Source organism: Zosterops lateralis (genome assembly GCF_965231275.1).
Source record: "Zosterops lateralis genome assembly, chromosome: 1".
NCBI lineage: Eukaryota > Metazoa > Chordata > Aves > Passeriformes > Zosteropidae > Zosterops > Zosterops lateralis.
In genome coordinates, this window is record NC_139762.1 from 5,108,963 (window position 1) to 5,126,524 (window position 17,562).

The 17,562-nt window shown below is 39.5% G+C and overlaps 1 protein-coding gene and 1 long non-coding RNA gene across 6 annotated transcripts in view; one reads left to right on the top strand and one right to left on the bottom strand.

Moving 5' to 3' along the window:
- Positions 1-17,562, bottom strand: part of LOC310907600 — a 544,908-nt gene that overhangs the window by 507,183 nt on the left and 20,163 nt on the right. The window lies entirely within an intron of this gene.
- Positions 1-17,562, top strand: part of CTDSPL (CTD small phosphatase like) — a 79,993-nt gene that overhangs the window by 57,160 nt on the left and 5,271 nt on the right. For all 5 annotated transcript variants that reach the window (XM_083857851.1, XM_083857855.1, XM_083857853.1 and 2 more), the window contains 4 exons: positions 2,183-2,284; positions 7,235-7,291; positions 14,355-14,447; positions 16,082-16,267. In XM_083857851.1, coding sequence (XP_083713977.1) covers positions 2,183-2,284; positions 7,235-7,291; positions 14,355-14,447; positions 16,082-16,267 — 438 coding nt within the window. The remainder of the gene's footprint in view (positions 1-2,182; positions 2,285-7,234; positions 7,292-14,354; positions 14,448-16,081; positions 16,268-17,562) is intronic.

The window sequence follows — 17,562 nt, forward strand, 5'->3', positions numbered from 1 at the left end:
TCTCAGAGATGAAAGTTCTTGCATTTTGTAGTCCTTGGTGTGTGCCCATCCTGTTCTTGATGACAAATGCAACAGTTTCCAGCTAAAAAAATAAAGATTATCTGTGGTAAGACAGTGCTAGTATTTTTCATATGTGCATTTTCATATGGAAGAATATATATTTCCATATGCTTTCCATAGATGCAGATATTTTCAGTTTGAAAACATCTATATCTATGTTTGAATAAGGAATTCACATAGAAGGAATTTCTGGCTTTGAACTGCTTGTGCAGATTAATGTAGTCAAAAATTCAAAGGAGATAAGAGTTTTGAGTACAATCATAAACTGAACTATTATAATTTTTTAAAAAAACAAGGTTTCTTGGTATGTTCCTATCTTTTTTTCCATCTTCAAAGACAAGAAGTATTGGAACATGGATTCTGAAGATTATTGTTTTTAAATGGGTTGGTTTTTTCTTTCAGTAAGCTTTTAGTTTATTTAGGTTGCAAGTTTGGATCATTTTTAATATGAAAAAACTGAGATGGAGTGCTAAATACCTTTTAGGCTTTGAATAGGAGGGAGAGACCAAAATTCTTCAGGTCTGGTCCTAAGCTGCCAACAAGCAAAGGTGGAGCTGAAGCAGCTGTGGGACTGTCCATAACCTGGCCAGAGTGTTGGATAAATTCCAGCCTGGTTGGGTGGCTGTGATGAGTGGAGCCTTTGCAGGCATTAGGCAGACGCTAATGCCTCATTCTAGTTTTAATCTGAAGGTGGTTGTCAGATATGTGCTGAGACGAAATGCACAAGTGGTTTGTAGGCAGCTTCCAGTTGGGTGGCTGAGAGATCTGTTGTCAATGTTAATTGCAAGAAACTAAATCAATTTCAGTGAAGACTCCTAAAAATCCCCCAAGAACTCCTGCTTTAGCTAAAAACACTTAATTTAAGTCCAGAATCTGATTTGTTAGGTGCTTCATGTAAAGAGTTTATTAGGCATCATTAGCCAGTATCTATCAAGGTGACACTTGAATTGAGCCAGTGGTTGCTAATCAGTCCTGGCTCTGGAGGATGTCCAGAGGTTCCTGTGTGTCACCCCTGCCTGCACAGGGGTGGCCTCAGATCTCTGCCAGCCCCTCTGCAAAGGGCCACAGGAAAGAGCAAACCCATGAGAAATGATGAATCTTCACCAGAGTGACAGTGAACAGATAAAAAGATAGGAAAATAATGGAATTACAGTTGTGTATCCAAGTGTAAATTAATTTAATTTCCTCTCAGTCTTATACTTCTCCCTGCTGATACTTTTCTGTAAAGCTAATCCTTTCCCTTCATCAAAAAAAAACAAGTGGCAGCAATGTTTCAGCTCCAAATGGAAGCGTTCTCTCCTATTTCTGTGATTTCAGAAAGTATCCAGTACCAAAGTCTAAAGCAACATATATTTATTGCAAACTGGGGTGTTGAAGTGGGAAATGATCCAAAAAGTATGAGATTGTCTGCATTGCTTACAGAAAAATTGTCAATTCATGGGATTGGTGCCATTTTTAGTTAGGGCAGTGTGCTGTAGAAGAGCCCAGTTTAGTTTCTTCACTGCAGTTTTAATACCTTGACTGGGAGCATAATTCACATGGAAGTTGATCACCACCCTTCCTAAGTGGTAAAAACAGGAGTGAAGACATGTCCTGGAGGATAAAATTAGTAATGATGCTGTCTTCCATCAGGATGGATTCCTCAATTTCAGCATTTTCCATGGCAAACAGAAATAATGATTTGTGTAAATGTCCATCAGCCTGATACGGCTGCAAATAGCATTGGCTGGAAATAGGATAACAACAGCAACCAAAACCAGGCATTGGGAAAAGAGCCACTGGAAAAAGATATTGTACCAAATATCCTGGTTTTATGGGTTTTTTAAATTTTTTTTTTTTTTTTTTTTAATAATGGTGGTGTTTTACCATTTTAATTTCCAGTGCTTGGAGGTCATTCTAAACAAGTCTCAAATTTAAAAAAGAAAAGTCTGTATGGGTATTGCAGTTGCATGAGCCATTAATACCCATACATGAACTTGGGATGAGCCCAGAAAAGCATTTGATTTCAAGTCATGTATTCCAGCTCCCAGTAATTACTAGAATAGTAATGTTGACAGAAGGGTCCCCTTTCCATAGAGGTTTTACTTTTTTTGTTGTCTTCCTCTTTTCTTTTTATTTATAGCCACCAGCTAAATACCTCCTGCCAGAACTGACAGCATCAGACTATGGGAAGAAGTGTGTGGTCATTGATTTAGATGAAACTTTAGTGCACAGTTCATTTAAGGTAAGTAAATTTAAAAGGGATCTCTTGCAGCTTGAATCTGGCAGTGAATGCTGCAGGAACTGTTAAGCCTCTTAACACTTGAACTCCTCTTACATCCTCTGCCTGGGAGTCCTCATTGCCTCTCCTGTGATTATTCATCCTAATTTAGCTCTCAGGGGAGTAACAACAGAGATTGCTTTTTTTAATTTTATTTTCTGATTTTGAGAAAACCACACTGAGTGCAACAGGGAATAGGTATTGACTTCATGGCTTTGAGTATTCCACCATGTGTTTTGGACTGATCCAGAATTTGTTGCTTTGAAAATTGGGTTTTGTTTTTGCAGTTGAAATGATGCCATACCTAGAGTGGGGGAATGGAGAACCAGCACAGCATTATCCTGAGTTAGATGTGCCTTAAACCAGGAGATTTTGGGCACCAGTGGTGGCTCTTCTGTCTCACGGGAGGATGTTGTTGTTCTCCAGGTCAGGCTTCTGTCCTGATACAGTAATTGTTTTTAGGTATTTGGTTTTCAGAGCAGAAAAGCAAATACCATTTGGGTGTTGCTGGTGAGTCAGTCCTCTTCAAGAAGCAACTTCTGTAACCCTTCAGAGTTCAGCAGGTGGTGACAGTACTGGTATTTTTTCTATTGTTTAAGTAGGGCTGAAATTAGGAGACTTTAGAAATACAAAGAGTCTAAATTGGTTTAGGATACTGATAACATTTCTGATTAGTATATCTAATACTGATAAAGCATCTGGTGGTTTTATACATGGATTGGAGAATTTGTAAGAATTAATAATGTTACCTTACTCTTATCAAACCAGATTAACCACCCTTACAGTCTTCTAGGTGCTTGCACTCCATTTTTTTCACTGCAAGCATCAACTCCACTTTTTTAGTCCTTCACTTGTTAGTTGCCAGTATTTAAAATGCAAACTTGTAATTCATGTTGTGGTTAGAATTTGGCAGCAGCCTCTTTTATTGACTTCAAGAAAACCTTATATGGAAATATTAGAAACAAATATTCTGTGCCTCAAACTGAAATGAAGATTTTTTTTTTTCTCTGTCTTTATTGTGCCTGATGGTATAAAACAATTTATGGTGGTGTACAGGAACCTCCCAGCCTCAGTGCCATATTTGTGTTCTGTACTCAGACTAAACTTGCACTGGAGAACTTTTTAGGAAGATAAAAACCACTGCGTTGGGAAGGGAGGAGCCATGCCCTCCTATTTAAACGAGAGTCAAAAATAAGAAGGGAAAGCTGAATTTAAAAGTCTAGTTTGTGTAATAAAAATGAAGCATTTAGGCTTATTGTTGCCTGAAAGGTAAAAATACAGGTTTGCTCTCTGAGTGCTGTGGGTAATTTTGTACTGTGATTTTTTTTTTCTGGTTTTGAAACAAAACGAGATTCGGTTTAGGTGGTTATTTTTTTTTTTTAAACCATTGTAAAGAAATGCATATTTAATGGTTGACACAGTTGCAGATCTCTCTTGTAGGATTGAGGTTTGCAGAGTGCTTCTTAAAGGGCTCCTTTTAATCCTCCCATTCATTCAAATGATATTTAATGGGTATTTCAATGCCGTTGAGTAGATATTTAAGAGAAACCAAAATATTTTTCTGATGAGCACTGAATAATGTTCTGTGTGAGGGAAAGGAAAATGGTCCTTTTTTGTGTGAAGCGAGTAGAGTTGGGCAGATGTTGGAGTCTGTGCAGTATTTGAGTGTTAGGGTTACAATGGTGTTATTTCAATATGAAACCCTGTGATTGGGGCTGTGTAAGAGAAAACCAAGTGCTGGAGGAAATGAATGTAGTTGTTTAGTGGCTGGCACTGTCCAGTGCTGCTGTTTGGGTTTTGTTTCATGAAGGGAAATTCTTCAGCTGAATTAAGACCACTAATTGTCATCAAAAATAACGATTCATTCCAGCAGAGCAGGGATTTGAACACCTGTGTGCACCCTGCTCTGCCTGGATAGTCAAGTTACTTCTGTAGTTTTTTAGTTTTTAGGGGTTTGGGGGTATTTGGAGGGGTTTTTCTTCCATTAAAACATGCCCGCTCTAACCAGGTAGGTCCCCACTTAAAAGCTGGAAAAGCATACATAAATTTGAGAGTTTTAGTACAAAAGGCTTTATTTAAAACATCTGATACTTTAGAATTCGTAATTCTGTTATGAAATAGGCTTCATATTTCAAATGCAGATTGCATGGGTTTTTTTGACACAACCAGAGAGGCAGAATATTTAAAGTGCTCTTTATGAAAGCAGCAACATCTGAGGGAGGGTAATTCTCATCTTTTTATGCCCCTGCATATTTGTGAAGCTTTAAGGAGGTACTGGTCTTTCATGTTAGGTGCATATTAAAGGAAGAAAGTTCGGGGTTCTTTGGCAAGAGTAAAAAAGGAATAGATAGACAGGACAGTTATCATTCCCATCATAAAACAATAATAGAAGCAAAAAAAATTATAAATTATTAAATCAAGGAGATGTAAACACGGTTTTGTAGAAAATGTATTAAACCACATGCAAGCCTGGAATGTAGCCCTATTCAAAACTGGCAGTGAAACAACTTCAGAACATTTAAAATGCTGAAAGTTTTGGTTGTTTTTATTTTTTTAATAGAAGCATTTCTGAGCTGAAGATTTTCAGTGGAGATGCATTCCCTCCTTCCATGTTTTGTCTGTGTGGTTCCCACTGGAGGCACAGATGTGCCACAGACCTTTACCCAGCAAATTGCTGGAGACTTTTCCCCTCTTTTCCTTCCCTGAGGAGCACAGAACTCCAGTTCCAGGCTCCTTTCCTTGCCACCAGCAAGAAGGCAACATAATACCCGAAGCATGAGTGGGGAAAGCAAATGTGTAGTTGGGAGTAGTTTGGTTACAGAGTGTGAGGGTGAGTTGTATTTGTTAGAAAAAACCAAAGTTGCTCTCACCAAATGTAGTTTTTCTCTGGCATCTGGTTAATGTTGCTCCTGTTAGGATTAAATTCTGTAAAAGCTGTAGTTCTATCAGTGGATTTCAAAACCTCAGCAGCTTGCAGTGACCTATTCTTTTGCTGCTCCTGCTGCTGCAGAGTATTTCTCTTGCTGAGGGAAGTCATGCATACATAAATCCTTCAAGTGTGTGCAAGCCTCTTCAAAGTCTGCAGGGAGCTGGCGCCCACTGGAAAACTGGTGGCTGAGGCTTCTTGACAATTCACTTGGGTTTCATTTTAAGGTGAAGCATCAGGACTTCTATGTAGCTGTTCTGTGGCTGTTGGAGCTGTAGAGGATCTTCTTTATCTGAGGGGCTTCATGCAGGGGACAGATGGGAACATTCCCTCTGTCTTTTTCCAGAGCAGAAAGGGGAAATTGCTCAGTGTCAGATAAGAAAAATCTAGATTGATCTGTGTGTATTTGAGGAATTATTCAGATCACACCAGCACAGGGGGTCAGCAGGAGGATGGAATTCACTACCAGCAGCTGCTCTGGAGATCTGGTTGCCAATCCTGGCTGGTCAGGATGAGAGGATTCCATATAGCCTCTCCTGTGCCCTCAGACCCAGCACTTGCAGGTGTCAGATCAAACCATCTTCTTTCTTTCTTTGCTCCTGAGAAAGGGTGTTTCCCTCCACATAAATTCTTGTGGTCATTTTGCTCTCCTGGCAGGAAGGTTGTTTGACAGTGGAATTAGAATCTGGTTTATTCAGGGAGTGGGATCAAAGTGCTGCTGGCAGGTTAACACTGCAGGATCCTCTTTTCCCACCATTTTTTTCACAGAGCACCTGTTCAGACTCCCCAGGTTGTGATCTGCTTCTTAAGTCACTTTACCTCAGCTGCTTCTCTGCTTTCTTGGCACACCTTTGCCCCTCCTGAATGAGTTTAAAGTCTGTTTCCAGTCCCACAGATACTTCAGGGGCATCTACTTGGTGGTTCCTGAGATCAGCCTGTTGACTGCTCCAGGTGGGAATGTCTGTACAAATCTCACAGAGCAGATGAAGATATTTCCCAGCCTTGGCTTGGTAATTCCAGTTACAGACTGGGCAGTATCCATGAAAGATACTGGCTGTTAATCAGTCATGTTACAGCTGTATTTGGCAGCTCTGTCTGAGCCATTTCCAGGCTGCAGGTGATGGAATGAGCTCCAGGCTTCAGCCAGGCATGTTTACATGACTGTTTTTTTTAGAATGGGCATAGTGCAAGAGCTGTACCTAAGTGTGGTGTCCCCTTGAACCAGTAAATATTGGCAGCAGCCTGTTCCCAGCTACCCCTGCTGTCTAGCCAAGATTAGATTATGTGCTTCTGGACTGTCTGCAAGGCCCCTTTCCTGCTTTTCCAAGGCAATTTTACTTGTCCAGCAGTTTTTCACAGCAAGTCTTGAGAATTCAGTTGTGTTTGACAGGCTGGAAAAACGGATTCAAGGACTTGGGCAGATTGTGCCTGCTCTTCCCTTTGGAATTAAAATGCAGTTTTACATGATTAGGTTGATTGGTATTGGCATGTTTAGAATCCTTTAGCTGTACAACTTAAGTCTTGCTGCAGCTGCTGATTCAGATATGACCAATACCATTAGGTTTGACTTTTTCCACTGTCTGTATTTTTAATTTAGTCACCAGTTGATGACCTCGAGTAAGAATGTGTGCAGTACACAGTTGATTTTCTTGATGGTCATTTATCCACAAAAGCTGGATGGAAGAGTTTATCCAAAGAGATATTTTCCTGATGAACACACTCAGTGGTAATAGGGGTTTATTCAAGCAGTGAAGTGTGCTAGATTTTATGAAGCTTAAAAATAGGAGAGAAGAGGAAAGTGCAGCATCTGGAATTAAAACTGTGAGCTGCTGACTTGTGTAAGAGCACAGAGAGTGGATATGTGTAGACAATAATGATTATTAACTTGTTCCTCAGAAGTAGGTTCTCCTCCCTTTTATGCCCCTGAAATCTTTTCCCTCTGAAGATCTTATTTTTAATGCTGATTATTTCCTTGTCATTCTTTCCAGCCAATTAGCAATGCTGATTTCATTGTTCCTGTTGAAATTGATGGAACCATACATCAGGTAAGTGCTGGTTTTTTCCTTCAACATTGTGTCCTGAGTCCCAGAACGTTCTCTTCCTCCATCTGCTGCTTTATATCCAATAATTTCTCCTTTTACAAAGCGTGGAAGCTGTGTATTCTGGAATGCAGACAGGCATCCCTGTGTGGTCAGGTGGAGTCTTTCTCTCAGGACTTCAATACTCGACTCTCTGTCAATTTTAAAACATTTTCAAAGAGGAAATGATGTAAGGATGGAGTTTCAAACATTGCTGGGCCCAGAAAAAGCTGCTTGAACACTGCATTTTTTTTATTCCCTCCCAACACAAAGGGGATATAGGTTGGCTTTAATACCTGTTGGTAGCTCATGTGTTAAAGGTCATTTATACTTTACGAAAGTATAAAGGAAAAACAGACATTTATTCGGTTTTTGTGGCAATCTGTGTTCAATTTGTTCCCTTTTATTCCTGTAAGTAATTCAATTTCCTCTGATAGGAGTTACATACTTCAGCATAATTGAAAGGTCTGGACAAAATCATGAGGAGACTCATTTCTATGTCTTAATTCTTTAAGAACTTCACTCAAGGCTCTAAGAAATGGTTTTGAGTAAATGAAAACACCCATAATTTGAAGATCAGTCCCCTCCATGTATCTTGGATTGATGTCTTTAATCAGTAATCATGTCTGAAGGGTTGAATAAAATAAATTACAGTGCTGTTACTTTCCCTCTTCAGGCAGACATTGAAGTTCTTGCTGCAGATGAATTAAACAGGTTAATGTGAAGTTGAGCCTTTCTGATACATGAACTCTGTAAATTGTTTGAAGTATCTTCTGGTGGGTGTTGGATGTTACAGTTAGTGAGGAGCAAACCTGCCCTAGATGTGATTTCACAGGAATTTTAAGTACTTTAAATTCTGAAATGTTGTTTGTGTATTATCTTTATGGAATATTTCTGCTTGGACAAAAAGGTTTGTATATTTTGATCTTGTACTCATTGGTGGATCATAAAGTTAGTTCACAATTTTGTCTGATTTCCTATGATGGAAACTCTTCATGTATCTGTCACTCTTAAAATGGTTACTGAATATCAGTCAGTAGACTGAAACATGTTTTAAAATAATAGCTGTTTTGGTAGTTTTTACACTGTGACTGTTTTATGTAGAAAAATTCAATATCTAGGGTACTTCCCCCTGTAATGTTCACCAGAGCTGATGGTTACAGCATTTAAGTGATGTTTTTGGGAGATCTGTGATTTTCAATCCTCATTTGATGTGGGCTTTAGTTGTGTTTGGTGCTGCAGAACAGACAAATTCTCTCTCTTAGAATTTTGCAGAATGTTTTTGAAAGTGAATTTTTTAATGGCTTAGAGTTGTGATCACTTCCCTTGTCAGGATGACATAATTATTTACATTTTGAAACAAAGCCCAAGAAAAGGCTTGGGCTTTACAGTATCAAAAGCCTGTTGCTTTTCCATTCCCTGCTGCAAATTCTCAGATTCTTCATCAAAAATGATGCAATTTGGCACACCTGAGATGACTCTGTGTGGAGGAAAAGAGAAAACAGCAACAAAAACTGTCCAAACAAACAAAGACCCCACAACTGGGTACAAAGGGAGTGGATTTGTGCATCTACTTCTCCTTTGGTCAAGTGAAATTAGTCTCTGTGCTTTGCTGGAAAATCCCTGCATGATTTTCAGGGAAATTGCTTCACTCTTTGTATTTCAAGTTCTTAACCTCTAAAATACCTCAGGCACATTTGGATGGTCAAAATGAAGGTAATTGTAAGGAATTTGTGATTCTTGAAGTAAAGGTAATTTGTGGGGCACACAGAATAGGCAAAGCCTGTGTGTGTAATACCTCTTGTACCATTGCTGACATTCAGGAATCTTTTGATTTTTTGTTTTGTTTCTGCCTTTTTTGTGATAAAGGGCAAAAAATGGATATTCTGGCTGAGTCTGATGTGCATTAGCACAGGCTGTAGAGCTCTGACAACCTGTTCCCACTTCAAACCTGCAATTCTGTAGTCACTTAGAACATAAACGAAGTGATCTGAGCAATTTCTGTCATTTATCAGGATTTGTCATCTGTGTAATGCGTGTCCATTTTCTTAAGCGGTTTATAAACTCCAAGATGAATCACTGACATTTGAGAGAAACATTTCCACCTGTGCAAAATACCCCAGGATGTGGGAAATGTTGTGGAACCACACTGTCCATAGTGCATGTCTCTGTTTTACCAGTGAGCCTGGTACCTTTTCAGGCAGGAGGTTGACAGATTTTTTATTGTCCTTGAACTCTGCCTTAGGCAGAACCCCAGTGGAAACAAACTGAGAAACATCATTTCAAAGGTGCCCATTTGTAGAGAAATTTGAAATTGTATGGGAATGTTCAGATCTCATGTACCAAAAAATACAAGTTGTGGCAAATTGAGTTGCTGTACTCCTGAAAGAGTTTTGAGATTGACTTATCTAACAAGTTTTTTCATGGTAAATGTTGGTTGGGTTTTTTGGTTGTTTTTTTGTTTTTTTTTTTTTTGCAGTTCAGCAGACGTCTTAAAGAAAATAATGTCTTCAGTTTGGGGAATTTGTTTTCCCTTATATAATTTATAATCCAAAGGTCAGAAAGACTCTTGGGTTTTGTTTGGTTTTTTTTTATAGGGAGAACAATTCATCATCTTAAAGGGTGCTTGGGTAAACGAGCTTCTCTAGATGAAAAACTAGCTTTTCTTAACATCCCTTCTCCCTTTCCTGTCTTTTCTTCTCCAGCCTAAATTACCTTATCTTTTGAAAGGGTTTGTCATTTTATTTTAAGAAGGAAATAAATCAAGTGTAAAAAACCTCCTTTTCTTTCTGCTGTGGGTCTCTGGGTGCCTCTGCAGAGCTGGGGCAGCTGAAGTTCCAGGGGAGAATCCCACACTTTGTGCTGGGAGTGATGGTACAAAAGGGGGGTTCTGGTGCAAGCTGACCCTTCTGGCCACTTCTCTCATTCCACTCTGGGTGAAAGGAGATCAGAGCTGGTCCTGCTCTCCCAAATTACAGGTGGGAAATCCAGTGTTGGAGCTGAGAGGAGGCTCATTGGGAGTGGAAGTGGTGCTGGAGGGAGATCTTCACTCTTTGGTACCTTGATTTAACTCTGCAGGAGCACATCCTCTGCTTCCCACTGACCAAGAGCAGAGTGAGCACAGCCCCCAGATCAGAAACTGCATCAAATACAGCTTTAATCCCCAGTGGGTGAAGGGTTTTAGGGAATGCTTGTCCTTCATCTTTCATCCAAATTGAATTCCAATGGCTTTGTGCTTTGCTTTTGAATAAAGAGAGCAGCCAAGAAGAGATTGATTTGGTTGTTACTTTGAATTTAATTTTTAAACAGAATTTGTTTATTGAGTAAAACTAATTTTTACGTGGTTGCTTGAGGTGAGGGGGGAGTTAATTAATTGCTTATTTTTAATTGTTGAAAGCTGAAGGAACATTTGGCATTTATACTTTGAACATAATATGCAAAATTGTTTTTCTTTTTTTAATGATGGGGGGGAAAGGCTGTTAGAATAATAAATTTCCTTCCTGTAAAGCACAGAATTCACAGATTTTCTTACAGAAGGCTGTGGCCTGGTTCAAGTAATCCAGGATAGGCTGTATCCGTGCTAACTGGCCTATTCTTGGTTACTTGCACTGGGACATGGCCACAGCTCTGTGACCCAGGACCACGAGGGACACGTGGGATTTTCTGCTCACTGCTCAGAAGAGACATGAAACAGGACATTACAGGAGTTTGGAGTTGTCATGGGCAGATTCTTTGGTCATTACTTGCAGATTTCCTCATTGTAAAGCTGGTTTTGAGAGGCAAGTCTATGTGTCCTGTTAAATTGGTTGAAAATGAGATGGGTTTGTCTTTGGGTTTCACAAATGCTGAGTCTCTCTGTAGGTTGAGGCTGCTTTGAGGTATAGAAAACTCATGTGGAAGTATGAAATGCTTGAAAACAATTAAAGATAATTGCTTGTGTTCTGCCATTAGCAGCTCTAAGAATCCTGTGGAAACATGCCTAGTGCCTGATCTGTGCTTAAACTGTTGAGTAGGGTTCATTTTAAATAATAATAAAAAAATACTATATTCCTCTGAATTCTTGCTGATAAGGAAAAAATAAGTGAGCATAAAATAAATTAAAAAATGGATGGATTTTTTTTTTTTGCCTTGAAGACAGTATATAAATCTCAGAAAAATTGCCAGGAGCCAGTTAGTCTAGAGATTTCAACTGAAGACATCGGGCAATGGAGGAGAAAGCCAAGCCACAAATAACCATGCAGCATTGACATTCAAGTCCAGCCACTAACAAAGTAAAGGGAAAAAATTCCAAATGAGAAGGAAGAGGAGAAAAGAGCTGCACTGTCAGCTGAAGAAAGCTTTTTATGTGGAGTAAACCAAAGAGATTTTGTAGCCCAGGATACCAGTACATTTTGGAGTTGCTTCCAGGCTCTAAGTAGGACTTCTCAAAGAAAACTTCAAGGAGAATAACTATCCAGAGTATTAAGATATGTTGTTCTGCCAAAAAAAAAAAAATAGTGTTGTTTAAAAAAAATAATAAAAGGCAAAGGAATTGGGACTTTTTTACAGAGGGAAATAATCAAGAGAAAAATTTGGTGAGACTTTATCTTAAGAGACGACATTTATTATTAATTAGGCATTTAACATGAGCAGCAAACTGTTGGCCAGATCCCAGCAGGGAAAGATTTAAGGCAAAGCAGCAGGAGAAACTCAAGTAGAGGAGGCTGTGAGTGCTCTGTGGTGGATCAGGAGCCCTAAACTGCAGAAGGGAGACCATCCAACTAAAAATGCTGTGTATTCACAGCTAATCCTGAATTAGGAGTCCTAAAAACAGCCAAATGAGTGTTTATAGAAAGACTGGCAAAATGCAGCCCAGGCTGTGGCTCAGAGCTCTGGGGTTGATTTACTGTGTGCTCCTGATGGAGGAGGTGGGTTGTGTTGCAAGCAGCAAAGTTCAGATCCTTGGCAGGGAGTTTGTAATTACATTCCAAGTGGAAATACTTCACTGACAGGGGCAGAGATAGGGATGGAGAGCAAAGAGGAGACTTCTTCTGCTGAGGCTGGAAGCACTGGGCTTTAAAAGGGAAATGAGTATTAAATCCCAGCACTTACTCTCTAAGAATGATGTTAAAGACTCTGAGGTGCCCCTTTTTGTGCCCTCAGAAATAAGTGTAGGAATAAAACTTAAGGCTGAAGAATGGAGAACTTAATTATTAACTTGGATCCTGCTGTCTCACATCTGGGAAGTTGGATACTGGATTCCCAAATGCAGAGGGACTGCAGCTGTCTTTCTGTCTTAAAAAAAAAAAAATCAAAGGTAGAATTTGGAGAGGAAATACTACAGCACAACTTTGTGTAGAAAGAATTAAATGGAAAATTAATTGCATTGTTAAAGATGAGGAAGTTACTTGGTTTAGGCCTGGTGAAATACAGGAAACATTGCTGTAATTATCTAGAAAGAGAGTGGTCTTGAAGTACATCTGTTAAGTGTCTTTAATCCATAAAATGTCACAATTATTTGATGGGTTAGGTGCTGCTGTGGTTGTTTAAAAAAAAAAAAAGAAAGTCTGGGTTATAAATTGTTATCTGTATCAAAGTTTGACTCTAATGCTTATGGGGCCAGAAACAGTTTAGATAAATTTCATAGAAATAACTTAAAAGAGATAAAGACTTCATGGTATGATATGTATGTTGCATAAAGGGGAAAATTAACATTTCTACTTTAGTCATTAAGGTACAGCTCCATCATATGTGTTTTAAAAAAACCTTTGCTTTCAAATTTAAGTTTTCAATTTCAATTACACAGTTTCTTTTTTCCTTCTTTTGCTGAAGGCTTTAATTGTTACACTTGAGTTCAAGCTGCTGTTTCCATACTTCTCTCCTTCAGGCTATTTCTCTGGGTACCTTGATTTTTTTTTCCCTCTTACTAATAGGAATCTAGCAAAATACATACAATTAATCTAATTTTACATATCAAAGAATGAAATTCCTGAAATAGCATCAGTCTTGCAATTCCTCCTGAATTCAGCTCTATGCCAGACTTCTCCACTTGAAATTTCCAGTATTAGGGATTATTTGCCAAACAAAAGAAGATAAAATGCTGCCAATGTTTTCTCTCAAACTTTTAATCTAACTGCAAACAAGACAGATAAATATTTCTCAAGCAGACTCCCCTCTTCAGCTTCCCAGTGTATTGTGAGCTTTTTTCCAGGCTTTCTGAACAGCAGTTCCCTTGTTTTGGTATCTTCTGTGAGCAGAAAATCATCTTGTGTCAGAAGCAGGGAGGTTTTAATATCTGCTAATCATGTTTTTGACAGCAGGCAGCCAAGCCAGTGCTAAAAGGCAGCAGAGCACTGCTGAAGGCAGGATGCTGAAGAGGAGAGAAATCCTGGGGATTTGCCATCTTTTGGCAAGGTCCTCTTTAGGAGATGCTGTAGACTTTGTCAGCAGGTTTCAAACCCAGCACTTTCAGGCATTCTGCATGGTGCTGTGAAGATTTTTGGTGAAAAAAAAAAGTTCTCTGTAGAGCTTGGAGGGCTTGGTCACTCTGCATAGTGAGTTATGGTACTCAGCACCTGGGATCTCAGAAATGGAAGAATCAACCACAGAACAAAACCTGTTGTGCAATTCCTGCTGTCACAGAGGCTTCATCAGATTTATTCCTTCTGTGGAGCTCTTCAGCTTTCCAGCACCAGAGCGGGTTTGGTGGAGAGATCCAAATCCTCCCTTCTTGAGAAAACCCTCCTGTCTCCCTTTGCCTTTAGTGAGGTTTTCCAAGGAACCCCACTCCTGATGATGCTCAGTGTTTGCAGTTGCATAATCAGCAGGGGCTTGGCAGCCCGTCCCTGCCAATCTCTCATTATTCAATCTCTACTTTTATCTTGCATGCTTTTCTTTTTCCACAGCATTTCATTTGAACTGCTTCCCTGTTAACTTTTCTTTTAAGTGCTGGGATTGCAGGAGTGGTTTTGTTTTTGGTTTGTTTTTTTTTTTTTTTTTTTTTTTCCCTTTCCTTGAGCACCATCTGACCCAAATGCAATTCTCATTCCAGGTTTATGTATTGAAACGACCACATGTGGACGAGTTTCTTCAGAGGATGGGAGAGCTTTTTGAATGTGTACTCTTCACAGCCAGTCTAGCCAAGGTTTGTTCCCCCCTGCATCTCTTTTAACCCTTATGGTGCTGGTCAGTGGACTTTTGGTTGGGTTTTCTATGGATAATTATTTCCACAGTTGGTACTATCTTAATTTTTCCCCTTCTTTTCTGCTTCTTTGTCTGACAGTGTGTACTTTGTCTGCTAGTGTGTGGGTAAGTGTTTCCATGGTAACACCATCACATATGGGCTTGTCTCATAATGTAGCCTCCATGCATTGCTCATGATGCCAATATGAAAGGCTCACAAGTTACCATGGTTATAGTGAGAAATTAGAACAAATAGCGTGCGAGTGGAGCAGCACATTAAAGCTGGGCATGGAATAAAACACCGAATTAAACCCTGTCTACACCATCAACCAGTGACTCAGAAACTCACTGGAAATTGGGAACCACGGGTTTTTTGGTCTGTCAAGGTGTAATTGCAACCTAGAGTTAGAAAATGAGGCCTTTTTGTTTGCAAAGCTTGAAACATCCCCAGGAATATTTTGTGCCCTCTGGTTCTGCAGTAGCAGTAGTGGCTCGTAGGTAGTTTTTTTTGTGGTAGATGTTACAGTAGTAGACTGATCTGGAATTCTTCACTTCCCTTCAGTGTATTGTATTTGTGGTGTCTTGTCTGTAAAATGATATTGGTTATTTCTAAATAGTGCTCTAGCATGGCAAGCTTTTGCTCCAGCCTAGTGCAGAGATGGTGGAAGGGGACAGGACCCTGATCTTCTATAAAGCCTTTTCCCCTGCATTCTCTTTACCACATACTCTTCAGTCATGTTGAAAAAACTCTATAAATACTGCCCCAATTTCATACTGAAACTCTGTGTCTTATTTCATAATCAAAAGATGATGGATTTCAACATAGACTTCTTTTTTCTTGGTTTAAAATAGAGGAAAATGGTAACTCCTGTTGTGCAATAATAACTACCATTTTCAAGTATGTGGTTATTCATGTTTGAATTTATTTGGATAGGTTTTTTTGATCAGTTTATATAAATTGTTGGATTCTAAGCTGTGCCTCACTTAAAGTATCAGCTTATGTATAAAATGAGAGTTTCCCTGGTATTGTACATGAGTATTTTTATTAATAACACCTTTGGCTGACTTTTTGGAGTCTAATTATGCAGTTTGGTAATCTTAAAAGTCTTGCTGACCCAGTTGCTCCAAGGGTATCATTTGGCAGAGCCACATCAGGCTCAGATTTGTTCACTGCAGTTTATCTTCAGAGGCACATGGAAACAAATCAGCTGGGGAAAAGCTTCATATTGATTTTCTATTAGCATTGACTGGTTTTATGATAATGGTAGATGAGATCTTTGGATCCATCAACCTCTAGAAAACTCTCTGGGTGACTCCCTTAAGTTGGCCCTGAGAATAAAACCTAATCAATAAATCACAGAAAACATTTAGAGTGCAAGTTACCCTTCTCTAGAAAGATAATTGTCCTACTTTTGCTTTATCTCTTTATTAATCACTTCAGGTTTGCAGGCGAGTGAGTTAATTAACAAGGAGCAGGGAAGAAAAATGGAGAAAAAGGGCATTTTATCCAAAATTATTTTGTGTCCCTTCTTTTCCTCTGTGGATCAGCCTTATCTGCACGTTGCTGATTTGATGTTTCTGGCTTTATTTTTTAAGTATGCAGACCCAGTAGCCGACTTACTGGATCGCTGGGGTGTGTTCAGGGCAAGGCTCTTTAGAGAATCCTGTGTTTTCCACCGAGGGAATTACGTGAAGGATCTGAGTCGACTGGGCCGTGAGCTGAGTAAAGTTATTATAGTAGATAATTCTCCTGCATCTTACATCTTCCATCCTGAAAATGCAGTAAGTATCTCGAGCACTCGAGCGTAACTTTCATCTCCTCTGGCCCTCGCCCAGATTTCCTGGTTCAGAAAATAGACTTTTCAGAGCACTGGCTTGTGTCAGAGTCTGTGTTTTCTTGGGCTGCAGGTGGGTTCTGGGGTTCTGTGCCAAATGGTGAAGGACTTGGGCAGAGTGATCCTGACAGCGTGTGACAGCCATGAGTGCTCGTGTGCTCTGAGCTTTGGCTGCTGCCTTGAGGTCCAGCAGTTTTGAGAAATACCAAGTGGTGTGGAACCTTAAAAATCGACCTAGCTCTAAGAAACAAAGCTGCCCTGCAGCACAGATTTTGTTCTTTGGAGTAATGATTACAGAAAGAATGGTTTGCTCGAGCTTCTTTAGGTACTCTAGTCTTCTTTTCATTGTGTGAATATTATTTTATTGGGCAAGATAATTAATATTTTACTGGTTGCTGCTGAGATCTGCATTTGTGGGTAAGAGAAAGAAAAAAAAATCAAGATCTGTTGTGTTGCTATGCTGCTATCTCAATTATTTTTGTCCTAACTCCATAATTAGAGCTGTTAGTCAGCAAGTTCATCAAGGTTTAGGAATAAGGGTAAAGGGCAGGCAGCAGTTCTTTAGGAGAGAACAGTGAGGAGCAATGTGCATTTTCACTGCCTGTTTGTATTGGCTCCAGAGCTCTGATGGGAAGGTCTGGGGAGCTCCATCCATGGCTGCAGCCAGAACAGCTGCTCACATCTGCTTTAGCTGCCAGGGGAGAAGCTGGAGCTCTTCGATCTGCTGACTTTTAGACAACCGGGCTGTGCGCTGTTTGCTTTGATGTTTTTAGGCTACCTTCTTTGTGAACTGTTAAAATCAGTGTAGGAAATCTTTTATCAAGAACACTGCTTTGCACAGTTCTGCCTCTCCAGAACAGCTTTTTTTTTTTCTTTTTGTAACATGAGCTATTTATCTTCCAACAGTCAGCTTTCAAGTTCAGATCCTAATATTGTGATGCCCTAAGTGATGTGGTGAAAACATTTTTCTGGTTGGTGCCACACATGGTTTAAAGCTGCCATTTATAATAACCAGGACCTGCAGCTCTAATTTATGTTCATGGTTAAAATTAAAAACCTGATCCAAGATCATCATTTGGTATCTTGGAAATCAGTGCCAAGAAAATAATGAGATGTAGAAATTTGGGAGATGAAATTAAGGGCCTTGTCAGAGTGGTTTAGTCATGTATAGAAAAGTGCTGCTGGCTGACTGATACTCGAGTCTCTGCAGAAACCAGAGCTTGTAACAAGATCCAAGATAGT